The sequence below is a fragment of the Perissodus microlepis genome, chromosome 13 (genome assembly GCF_051167445.1).
Source record: "Perissodus microlepis isolate ML-2025 ecotype Zambia chromosome 13, ASM5116744v1, whole genome shotgun sequence".
Lineage (NCBI taxonomy): Eukaryota > Metazoa > Chordata > Actinopteri > Cichliformes > Cichlidae > Perissodus > Perissodus microlepis.
The window spans coordinates 23,334,619-23,347,389 of record NC_140473.1 but is presented as its reverse complement, the minus strand read 5'-3'; the positions used below and the strand labels follow the sequence as shown (position 1 = coordinate 23,347,389).

The window sequence follows — 12,771 nt, the reverse complement described above, 5'->3', positions numbered from 1 at the left end:
TGGTAGGTATATACACTGCAGGTACACCTCATAAAACATGAGACCAGATTCTACATTTTCTGGGCGTAAATGTGTTTTTTTCTTTTAATACTTTGTAAAATAGGCTCTCTATAATTCATCTGTTTTATTTAAACAGTGTTAACATAAATCCGTACAAGCATACATGACCAGTTATCCTATAATCCACAGTATCTTGCAGAAAGATACTGCAAGATCACTTCAGTTCATTTAAATGTCCTGTATTTTCCATGTGAAGAACAAAATAACAGTCAAATTTCATAAGTTGACAAATGGTCATAAAAATACAGAAAAGCTTAATTGTCCTTGTGAATTAGTCTGTGTGTCTGTATATGGGATTTTTATCTTTTAGGTAAAATTGCCTGTTTATGTGATTTCCCGGACCTTTCCTCATAGTTTGTTGCTGTTTATACAGCTTGAAATGCTTTTACAATCAGGCTTTAATTCATCGTATTAAAAGAATTTAAATATTTCACAAGAGAGCTTTGGCACTGAGAGGCTTTTTTCATTTAAGTCATAGTCGCAGTTATAGATTACTTCAGTGGACAAGAGATGGAGAGGTAGCAAGCAACACTGCCCTCTGCTGTAATAAAAGCTGGCAGATAGAATTGAAAAGAAATTGTTCACATCTGATGTATAAAACGTGGCCATTGGGGCTGCATGTTGATTACAGCGGCTCTGTGGGAAATTATTAAAAAGAGAAATAGTTTGGAGCTTTAAATGCAGTAGTTGGTGTTATACTCAAAGTTTTTCTGAGGTTTCTGCAGTCCAGCCTGAAAGTAGTCATCAAGCATTAAAGTTTAATAGTCATATTATTTAGTAGTACATGTTTAAAAAAGTCTTGCAGTATAGTATTAACCCAATAAGGTGCTTTGTTTACAGGCTGCATGTTTGTCATTTCAGAGTTTGAGAAAGTAGAAAAGGAGAAAGAGCCTTCAGCTATCAAACCACTTGTGTAGAACCAGCTCCCAGTTTTGATCAGGGAACAGACTATCTGCACTTTTAAGTGAACACTTCACTTTCCTTTTTGATAAAAGCAGGATCAGGAGACCTTAAACCACTATCCTTTAGTTATGTTGCTGTAGGATTTCCCATGAAGCAGAGCTTTTCCTTTCATGCTTGCCATTAATTTAAATGCCACTACTGTCTTCTATAGGTAATGAACCAGGCTAAACTGAATTGGTACCATATAAATAAAACCGACTTAAGTATCACTTAAACTAAATTGCGAAAAGTTTAATTGTTTTGATTTAGCAGTTTAAATATATAGAATTCAAACTTCAAAGCAGTGTTAAACTGATGGCAAAGGCACATCACTTCTTATTGCAAACTAAACAGATGAGTGCAGCTTTATTCAGCTTCCCCGAGATAAATGTTGTGTTTTTAAAAATAAGTAGAATAACACAAGGTAAGGTTTTAAAGAAACAATGTATTTACAGGAAATACAATACAGTACAATACAATAAACTTTAATACTTATTCATATTTCCTGAGTATCAAAAATTTATTTAAAACTACTAAACAATTTACATTATCTAAAAGTTACATTACAATATATTTACATACATTTCATTTAAAATAAAATAAAAGCCTTTATTTTGGTTTTTTTGGCATCGTCTTCTCACAATCAGGATATTTTGTGTTCGATTGTGTCAGTCGTTCTTTGAGTGTTTCACTCAGTGTTGACTTCCGTATACAGGTTTTAGGAAAAGTACATGCAGTGAAGCCATTTTCAGGTCGAGCTTATATAAAAACTTCCACTCTTGTCCGAAGTTTGGACAGTGCTAGTGGAAACACTGCTGGCTCAGAGGTTAGCTGCTTTAAAACAAAACAAAAAAATAAATAAAAAAATATCGGAATAAAATTCCACAAAGCTTCGGTCACAGTCGCCTGATGTTCCTCTTGCTGCGAGCGCTCCCCGGTGATGTCTTAGAGAAGCTGGCTCGGGGAGTCACGGTTCTGCAGGGGGTCGAGCCGTGGAAAGACTCCTGACAGCGAGTGCAGAAGGTGAAGAGACAACTAAGGCGAGTGCACGTAGCTTTCTGAACCTCATTCAGATGTGTCGCTGGTGAGCCGCAGCGTTTGCAGGCACGAAGAGACTCGTGCTGCTTCAGAGTGCTGGCAGCCTGGAGATAGAAAGAATGAAACATGGAGGTTTGTTAAAAACAAGGCTATAAGGAACATTTATGCATTTCCTACAGTGAAAACATCATTTGGAAAATTAATCTTGGCCATGAGGTTGTTTTTCCAGTTCTGTTGCATCAGAGTGAATTGTTGAAAACGATGCTCACCTGGATGTACTCGTTGAAGCGTGAGCATCGGGAGGTGGGTGTGCTGCCCCTCTGAGAGGCAGCAGCCCGTCTGGTGGTCATGCAGCTGGGGGTGGACGAGGATGATGATGATGAAGATGGAGTCTTTGAGGAAGCCATGGTCTGCATGCAGGACAGCACCATCCTGGAGACGGCCACATCTCTTGTCAAACCAATACCCCTCTGTCTCAGAGAGTTTCTTGACTCCTAAAAATGAATTAATCAAATGATTAGAACATTTGCAGCTTTAGCAGTATACTGTTATTCATATTGTTGCAAGAAAAGAAAAATAAAGACTCGAAACTAAATATTCTTATTCAGGTTGCCTTATAGAAAGATGACATGAATTGTGAATGCGTCATCCTTTCTTATAGCTCTAACAACCACCCGTTGTATGTTTTCCTTACATGTGCAACTGTTCTTTTAAATAACTTGTAAGAAGACCTGTACGGTAGGTTGTGGTCTTTCTTACGATGTAACTACTTGATAAGAATCACACTGATGGCCTGAAGCACAAAAGCATTGTCTGAATCAGTGTCACGTTGCGCGAGTTTCCTCACCCCGAGTTCCTGCTCAGCTCGCTGACACCGCCTCAGAGCTGCTGCATCTTCACAGATGATTTTCCTCCAAGTCCTGCTCACTTTCTTACAACTGTGAAGTTGAAAAAGGAAATGTAACATGCGATTAATAAGAGCACAAAATTAACAGTTACAAAGATTCAAAAATTTATTTTGATATCACCTAAATTCAAATTTCCTTACTGCCAAATACATTTATCCAGATAGGACAAAGTGAAGGGTTTGTAGCTTACCTAATGAGGTCCAAGTCTTCCAGAAAGGCCAGGATCTTTGTCAGGATACATCTCATGTTTCTGGCCAGCAGAGACTGAAAGATATCGCTGTACTCCAAGCCCATCTGACGTCCAATCACCCGATCCAAAAGAAAATTCTCTGCAACTTTTGTGACAATGTTCCAGTCATACCTAACACACACAGAAAGACAACATTTTATAGCTGTCCAAGTGTAAACCAATCCAGATGAACACCCAGTTAAACGAGATGTCAAAATCTTACCTCTTATTCTTCTCATAGCTCTTAGCAAGTTCTTCACACACAACCCGCTGGAAGTTCAGTATAGGCAGGTGGCTGTCGCTGTGATGGCCGGATGGGGTGGACGACGAGTATGCCGCAGTTCTCCTCTGGGGACGAACCACAGGAGTGCAGACTGCCTCTAGTTGAATAGGGGTGCTCCTTACTTGACATTTGGAAGGAGAATTATGTGGTATTCCTTGATTTGTAGCAGTAGACGACACTACTGTGGACTTTCCCAGGATGTGGCCATCCTCTTCGTTCTCATGGTGATATTCAATCTGACTGTTTTGCAGAGACAGATAACCACTATCCTCAAACTCCAGAGTCCTGTCATGCGCCATGCCAGTGCTGTTTTCCTTGTCGTGGATTGCACTGGTGTTGTTTTTGGAAGAGAACAACACCGTGGTCACCTTTACAGGGGAACACTGAGGTTTGATGGGGATGGGCTCTTTTACTGGGGAAGCTTTGGCCTCCACGGCAGAGGCTCTTGGAGATTCGCATGCGGCAAACTTCATGGTGATTCCGTTAGAATGAGACATTCACTTTGCAGATTTCTAAGTACAGGAGAGAAATAACAAGATTGTGTTAGGTTAGGTTTTACGGAGTGCACGGGACTGAACGCACACAGCTTCCCAAATGCAAGCTAACCAGGCCACATTAAATGTAACCTATGAGTGGCTAGACAGGGAATAAAGCTATAATATAAACACTGTTGTTTAAAAGGTGAAATAAGGTTGGAAACTTTTCAATAAGATAGTTTTCCAAAGTCTTGATTTTGGCGCGATGCAAATTTGGCGGAAATGTAGCGATGACGTGAAGCTACTCGGTTTTCGCCCATTTATGCTGTCTTTGGTCAAACGTATGTCAAATAACATGAACTGGACATTAATGAGAGTGTGATGGGCGTTAAATAAAATTCTGTAATAATACCGAGCTACATTTGCGTGGTCTTAGATGATAATATGGTAAGTAGTTTGCAAGTAAGAAGCTACTTACGACAAACTCCTCATACCGCGAGCAGAATAACATTCCGCTAAAGAGAACTGTTAAAAGTTTAGAAAAGGTACGTAATTCCTCTTACCTTACTGTTGTTATATCGTTATCCACAGAAGAGTCCTATTAGCTGGTCAAGTATCTTTTCGACTGTCGCCCGCTCTTCCCAGATTAAATACTCCTCAACTGAAAATCCGCCAGTTGCAGCCACTCTTTTGAAATCGGTGCGCAAATGGCGCAAACCAATCACAGTAAAAGGGGAGGTTGTCTCTTTAAAACGTCAACAAATGAAAGCTGGCTTCAGTTTCGGTGACGTCACCACGCAGTGAACGTGTTCCCACTGCAAAACTGTCGTGAAAAAAACATGGCCTTTCTGAGCGCCATTCAGCGTTTGAAGCTAATGTAAACAGATATATCTCACGCACTTAAACGTAAGAAGTTTCTAAACGTTAGCCGATTTGAAAATCGTGGCATCCTCCGGAACTTAGCATATTTTGCAGACCGCAAATATGCAAAAAACAAAATAATATTTCCAAATCCTCTATTTTGGATATGGCGCTTCATTCTACATCATGGTACACGCGAAATAAGCCTTTTAACCTCCTAGGACCTGGCGTCCACATATGTGGACATCACATTTTGGGTTATTTAGACCAAAATATTGAATTTTGCTCTACAAGGGCCTGATATCCACTTACCAGGACATTATACTGCTACAGTTTTATCAAAATTTTAAACGAATATCCTCATATTGATATGTTTTTCTTAAAAACAAAAATAAGGTTAAAAAAAATCTGGTAATTATTTGTTTTTACGTTCATCGGGCCCCAATGTGACCAAATATCAAAGAGAAATTAAAAATGCATGCCGTGGAAGAGTTCGGGTCTTAGAGGAGGTTAAAGTCTTTTTTTAAAGTTGGTATGTTCGGAATCTTTAATGCAGCTTGAAATTAGAGTTACTATTGAATAATTCTGTGTTGTTAACACTGGAAAAAATAAAATTATGCATGCACTAGTTAGGATATTTTGGGTGAAAATCGATACTACTGTTTAAATAGAATTTATTATTAAAAATCTTTAGCACACAACCTTTAACCAATTAGGCATACGATGAACATCAGCCATTGCTTGGTAAATACTGGTAAATTCAATTACCAATTAATTATTTTCAGGGTTTCTGAAAAGTTTGAAAGGCCCACGGATGTTTAATCAGTGTACCTGATTAATATTTATGACTGAAACAAACACTCCCGTTTCAGGATGCTTCAAACATTTAAATGGAAACAACAATTTTCATCACTGGGTTTTATTGAGCCTGTTCTTACATGGAAAACATGAATAAGACACTCTTTCCCCAATTCTGCCATGATTCCCACTGCTTGACAAACAAAAGCTCTACAATGCAGATAATGTACAGGGTGGTTAAGTTCACACCCTGCCTGGAATGTGTTAAGTAGCTCTTTCGCTGAAACCAGTGGGGGAAGCTGGGGGATGTAATGTAGGTTTATTTCCAGACACTGTCTCAGCTTTTTTCTCTAACACTTTTCTGTTATTTAAGTCATAAAAAACACAATCAGGATCTCTGTATAATTTAATATTTACAGGACAGTGAAATGGGAATTGTTGATCAACTGGGAGAAAACATGAGAGAGGGTCACTGAAGATGTATGTGAGGGCTCATTTTGCATACTGGAGTCCACCCTGATAAGTTTAGTCTCTTGATCCTGTTGTCAAACTCTAATTTACAAGTTTAGTCGTTCTGGTTGAAAGCTGTCCCAGATACATTTCAAAGCAGCTTAAAGTCAATAAAATGCTCAGGTGACAAAATCGTTTTTGTAAAAGCCACAAAGGCCATTCTTTGCTATTTAGCTTACAGTTTCTGCAAGCTAAATGTGTATATGTACTAATGTTATTTAACAGTCTGTTGTATACGACTTTAAACTTTAAAAGTTTGTGAAATTTAATTTTCCATTAAATTTCACATAGTGGGGAAACTGCGTGCTATTTTTCCTGGTGTCTATTTCGAGCACTGAACAATCTACTGTGGGCCAGAGCAAGCAGTAAAGTATGCAAAGTATGTACCAAGAAAAATGATGTGTTTGTATTGATGTGTTGATGCTGATATTAGAGAGTTTTGTTCATGCATGTGTGCTGATGAATTATTGTTTGTATGCACATACATTCCCAGATTTAAGACAGAACACAGTGAAATACCTGCACCCCAGACCACATATGGTCCCTGCTCATCCTCTTGATTGCCAATTACTTCCAGTATAATATGGGTTTCAGCATTATATTCAAGTGGCATGTTAATTAATCCTAATGATTCACACCATGCCCAAGCAGTGGGGGGTCTACAATTCACATGCAATATCATTGACTCCAAATGCCATGAGAGGCCACTCGAAACCCCCCACCCCACAGTTAATTAAAAACAAAGTAGCCTTGTTAATTAGTAGCAGCAAGATTATGCAAGACTGATTAGTATAATTATATATGGAAGGATATGTTTATCTTGGGGGTCAGGGATTTATTAACATTACACATTTGCACATCCAATAGGCTAAATTCATTAAACTGTATTTCTAAAATATAATTTATGACAGTATATCTGATATTTGTCTTTTCCTTGTCTGTTCAAGTAGCATTTACAGTGTGGATTTTGTTGACAAGTTCATCAAGGATGGGAAACTTACTGAATTTAGTATTCATTTATATCATTAGCTCAAAGAAGAAGGTGTGCTCATATCTAAGGTTAGTTTCAATAAGTTTGGTCAAAGAATAACATGGGGGTCATTCCATCTTAAATTCTTTTTTATAGAAGTCTAGGGAGATTTGAAAGAAACAAATTGGACTTCTTTAAGTTATATGAAGACGGTTTACCTCTCATCTGAGAGGCTTCTTCAGTTGTGACAGTTTCTGAAGGGTAAATAGTTATATCCTTCAGAAATGGGTAATAAACATGTTGAATGACATGAAATTCTTAGTCACAAATATGAAGAAAATGCCATTTTTATTCAACTTTCATATTCTTTGAGAATATATGATAAATTATACCATAAAAAAACAAAAACATCAGTATGTAGTCTAATTTGAATTAGACTATCTCTTCCAAGTTAACAAATTGGTAGTCAGAAATTAGAAGTAAATATGAAATTACAGTCAAACTGAAGCTGGAAGCATAATGAAATCAGAAGAGGTTTAAAAAAAAAAGGTCAAGTTACTACAGTAAACTTGCAAGCTTATGGCTAAATAGTTGAGTAGAGCTACTGTGTCTGTGCATGGGAACAGCGTTATTATCATTATCATTATTGTTGTTGTTATTGTTGCTGTTGTTATTGTTTACCACAATTTCAGATCATGTGCGGTAACCCATTCTTTAGTTTCTCATTGTGGCCAGGTGCAGTACACAGCACCATCCAGGAGGTGGCAGCAGTGAACTGTAAAGCTGTTTCCCAACCGCAAGAAATATGAAAAAAAGAAGAAAATGTTCAATATGTCTGCGCCCTTTAGCAAGGTGGTAACGACGCAAGCTGTCTGTAAATGATGTTAATAGGACGTTTCTAGACAATGTTTAAAGAATTAATGACTGGAGCCTGTTCCGATGTAGCCACCGCTAACTGGAAAAATGGATTAAAGCATTCGGCAGCTTGACATTTGATTTCATGATCACGTTGAGCTAGCAGGGAACCTTCAGTGAGTTGTTTACCTCCTCAGATATTCATATCATGTTTTTGTAGATTAGTTCAGACTTAATAGTAAAACCCCCGCCCATCAGCCATGTTTTGTCAAAGATTTTCTAAATCCAAAAGAATAATCTGTTGTTGGTTGTAGTATTCCGCATTATAGCTGCTCACCACTGACTTGAACCTGTTACAAAATTTTAAAAAAGTAAAATTATCACTACCGTGTTATATTTACGCCGAGTTGAAGAATTTTTCTTCACTATATAGGCTGTATCGTAACCCTTGAGTTGTCCTCGGGTCAAAAATGGTCCCTAGCATCTGGGAGTAATTTATTTGTGTTAAAACATAAATAAATACCAACTTTTGTATTTTTGAATGAGATTTGGCTAAATGGACTAGAGACCGGCAAGAATCAAGTCTGTTTACTACGCAGTGAATATTTCAGCCACATCTACATGTAAAATGGCTTACAGAAGACTTGTAAACCTTCTGCCCAGAGTAAAAGAGTCTGCCTATAACCTATGGATACCTCACTTTCAAAAACCACCATATGTCTTAAACCAAACTGTTGAAAATAGAGCTAAAAGAACTCTTTACACCAGCACACCACTGATGGTGAAGTTGCTGTCAGTGGATGAGATTTTTGCCAGGAAGTCTCTGCAGGAGCACCTGAGGAAGACTGAGGCACAGTACAGCGAATGTTTACAAGCCATCAGTGGTAATTTGGGAGAGGAGCAGTGCAGTGAGGATGAACTGAAGGCCAAGAGGACCAAAGTGTCCCTTCTGGCTCCTCTTATCCAGACCATCAGAGAGCTGGACACCAAGCAAAAAGAGATTGCAGAGACTGAGATGCTTCTGAAAGGTTTGTGGAGAAAGATCTCTAATTAATAAGCCACAGTTGGCTCTCACTTTGTGAGAGTAGAATCACTCTCAGATTATGGTAAAAATTGTATTTGTGTCTGTTTTTCCTCAAAGATGAAGACCCATCTTTGCGGGAACTGGCAGAGGTGGAGAGAGCAGGCTGTTTGGAAGATATTCAAACTCTTAGACAAAAGGTAGAAACTTGATTTTTCACTTTGTGATATCAAGGTCTCAACCGTGCTGTTGGTAAATCTTATTGAGTGCGCTGACAGCGTTTCTCTTTGCTTTTTCAGTGTTGTTATACTTGTCGCACAGCTGACACATTATCACATTTCTCTTGTTAATCAACATGCATCATCAAATCAGATTCTGGATCTATTGATTCCAGAGGAGGAGACTGATCTGAGTGACCTCGTCCTGGAGGTCACCGCTGGCGTTGGTGGTCAAGAAGCCATGCTGTTCACTGCTGAGGTCAGGAAGTACATATGTGTATTAGTTATTTTAAATTGAATATTGCTATTGCAGCAGGCCAAAAACGGGATGCTCACAGACACACATGCCATCTGCAATAAAGAATAAAGCAAAATGTTTTTTTTCTGTATTTACATGCCAACTTCCTCTCCCCTTAAGGTGTTTGACATGTACCAGGGCTTTGCTCATCACCACGGCTGGTCCTTTGACATCCTGGAGCACACAACCAGTGAGCTAGGTCAGTGGACACATACATTTCTATTACAAAATCTTCCACATATTTATTTTTGCCATCATATCATTGTTAAACCTTTTAAGAAAACTATCATTACAGTTTTTTTTAAAAAAAAGATTCCCTTAATTTATTTATTGGATTTCCAAATGAAGGAAAGAAATTAAAATAGATCTGTTCAGTTAAAGACACAAGCTCAGCATCATATATATGAAATCATGTAGTTTACAGAAGCCAAATTTCAAATTACTATATTTACTCATAGCAAAGTAATAATCCTAAAAGACAAAAGAAAGCACAAACAAAAATAATGCCATGCACTAAGAAAACTTCACAGAGAAACAGAAATGCTTGTTTAACAAATTTGAGAGAAGAATCAAAACTAATCAAGAATTATTCTTGATTAGTTTTCGGTGGTCTCAGTCACGTGGTCACTCTTACGCTTTTATGGATTTTCTCTTGTTTAGTATCTGTCAGAATCAGAGTGAACTCAAATTTATGTGTCCTTTCCACATGAAAAAGACAGTGTTTGGCAATTTTTCAGCTAGTGACTGAAATTTAGGTTATGAGGTGATGTCTAATTAAAAAAAGAAGAAAAAGTAGATTTGTAAAATATGTATTTACAAAAAACAGCAAAGGCCTGAAGCTTTGATTTAGTAAAATTGTAATAACTTATATCAAGCACAAGAGGGAGCCCTTGTGTCACAGAGATGCTGAATGTTTGGCGGTATGGATTCAAATAGTGCCAGTAAACAGTGAGCAAAAGTTCATTTTTAAACTTATAATCTAAAAACATGCACCAAAACAAATACTTTATTCATGGTCACATTAAAAGACTCAATTCACTCAATTCATACCTATTTTTTTCCATCTGTTTTTGTATTAGAGTAGTGACATTTAAGCGGTTGTTATAATAAAACAACATCAGGGAATTCAGCTTTTTTATGCTACAGTGCTTAACAAATTCCTTAGACCACCAGTTGTAAAAAAAACCCCAAAAAAAAACAAACCCAAAAACAAGAATACACAAATATTACATTTATTTATGTTAATCTATGTTAATTATTTGCCAAATAAAAAACTGAATTCACATTTTTTCACTGCTCACATATGAACAGGTGGACTACGTCACGCCTCAGCTAGTATCAGCGGCCCTCAGAGCTACAAAAGGATGAAGTTTGAGGCAGGAGTTCATCGCGTTCAGAGGGTTCCCAAGACTGAAAAACAGGGCCGAATGCACACCAGCACCATGACTGTGGCTGTGCTGCCCCAGCCCACTGAGGTACAGCTGCACACGATAGATGGATGAATCTAAACAATAAGGATGCCGTTAAAACAGCTCAGTTTCCTCAAATGAATCCTCAATAAACTTACAAAGTTTCCAGAGTGTTTTGTTCTGTTTAGCTGCTGCTTATCTAAATATATGTAGTATATGTAATTTGTAGAGTTTGTGTGTGTTCTTGTCAGATCTCTTTCACGATAAACCCAAAGGATCTCAGGATAGACACTAAGAGGGCGAGTGGAGCTGGAGGTCAACATGTCAACACCACAGACAGCGCTGTCAGGATTGTTCATCTTCCTACAGGTAAAAACTGTACAAACTGAATGCAATACATGGCAAACAAGTTTCGGGCATCTTTTATTCTTTCCACTAATGGGGAAAATAGACTGTTTTTCATAGACTATTAATGAAAGGAGATGACAGTGCTGTTTAAAGTGGTTGAAAGGAGCTAGGTTAATTGGTGATTGTAAGCTGACTGTAGGTGTGAATGTGAGCGTGAATGGTTGTTTGTGCATATGTATTAGCACTGCGACAGACTGGCAACCTATCCAGGCTGTACCCTGGCTCTTATCCAGTGGATAGGCTCCAGATCCCCCACGACCCTGAATTAGATAAAGGGAAAAAGATGTAAGGATGGATAAATGCAGTAAAGTAGATCTTTATTGTGTGTTTGTTGGGCAGGTGTGGTTGCGGAATGCCAGCAGGAGCGGTCCCAACTGAAGAACAGGGAGAAAGCCATGAAGTCCCTGAGAGCAAAACTGTACAGCATGAAGCTGGAAGAGGAGACCAGCAAACGCTACAACCAGCGGAAAATACAGGTGGGACACAGTGAGATACAAAGGACAGTTAAAGGTAAACCACAGGTGGAAACCATAAAATACAGATGTGATGCTTTGTCTCTAAAACACTGACATGATGTTGAATTTGACTGGTGTGAAAATATAATGAAAACAGGGGTAAGATATTAGTGGTTTTGTTGCTAGAAGTAACAAACATTGCTAAATTCAGTGCTTCTCCTCTTCCTTCTCCTCCAGATCGGCACTAAAGGACGATCAGAGAAGATTCGGACCTACAACTTTTCCCAAGATCGCATAACAGACCACCGGATCGGCTTGACTCTGCACGATTTAAAAAGCTTCCTGCTGGGAGAGGATCTTCTGGATGAGATGAACTCCTCACTTCAGGAGTTTTCCAACCAGGAGATTCTCATGGAACTGCTGGGAGAAAACAGTCAGGACAGCTCATGAGTTTGTCTCTGACAGAATGTGCATTTATTTCAGATAATAATGTAATGCTGGTCATTCCTAGACTGTGAAAACTGTGCGGGGAAAAAGAAGATGATGCATTGAAAGTGGGCACAAATCTCAGCAGTGCCTGATACGAGATGCGTATCTGAAAGTGATAAGCAGCGTCACAACAAACAAAAAAAAAGTGGCAAATAAAATGTATGAGCTGCACAGTGATCACAAAGTCGTATGTTTTGGTACCTCATGAGTTGAAGAAAGAGAAATTCAAAAATGTAATTCTGACACGTTTCATGCAACAGAAATGAAAATGAACACAGCAGATTCTTCATCTGTTTTCATTATAATAGCAGATGGATTCTCCAGTGATTGTCTCATGCTGGGCAGCCTTCAAAAAATGCTGCCAGATGTGTAACAAGTATTAACTGGACAGGACAAGGCAGGAATCTGCTGCCAGGAAAGTCTGAGCTCTTCTGCAGGGGGTGCGTTGAGATGGAGGGCAAGGTGGCCCTAGCCCCTCCTGATCTATTACCCAACCCCAATAAGCCAAATCACCGAATCACACATATGAAGCTACCCACTCAC

The 12,771-nt window shown here is 38.5% G+C and overlaps 2 protein-coding genes across 2 annotated transcripts; one reads left to right on the top strand and one right to left on the bottom strand.

Moving 5' to 3' along the window:
- Positions 1–1,512: 1,512 nt before the first annotated feature.
- Positions 1,513–4,633, bottom strand: fbxo5 (F-box protein 5). Its single transcript, XM_084948728.1, has 6 exons — positions 4,500–4,633; positions 3,401–3,972; positions 3,139–3,309; positions 2,888–2,978; positions 2,310–2,534; positions 1,513–2,144 (listed from the first exon to the last, which is right to left on the bottom strand). The coding sequence occupies exons 2-6, from the start codon at positions 3,955–3,957 to the stop codon at positions 1,899–1,901; spliced, it is 1,290 nt and encodes a 429-aa protein (XP_084804854.1). The 5' UTR covers positions 3,958–3,972; positions 4,500–4,633; the 3' UTR covers positions 1,513–1,898.
- Positions 4,634–7,897: 3,264 nt separating this feature from the next.
- Positions 7,898–12,535, top strand: mtrf1l (mitochondrial translational release factor 1-like). The gene is made up of 8 exons (XM_084949542.1): positions 7,898–8,958; positions 9,072–9,151; positions 9,324–9,428; positions 9,588–9,666; positions 10,779–10,942; positions 11,128–11,245; positions 11,624–11,760; positions 11,977–12,535. The coding sequence occupies exons 1-8, from the start codon at positions 8,559–8,561 to the stop codon at positions 12,187–12,189; spliced, it is 1,296 nt and encodes a 431-aa protein (XP_084805668.1). The 5' UTR covers positions 7,898–8,558; the 3' UTR covers positions 12,190–12,535.
- The last annotated feature ends 236 nt before the right edge of the window (positions 12,536–12,771 follow it).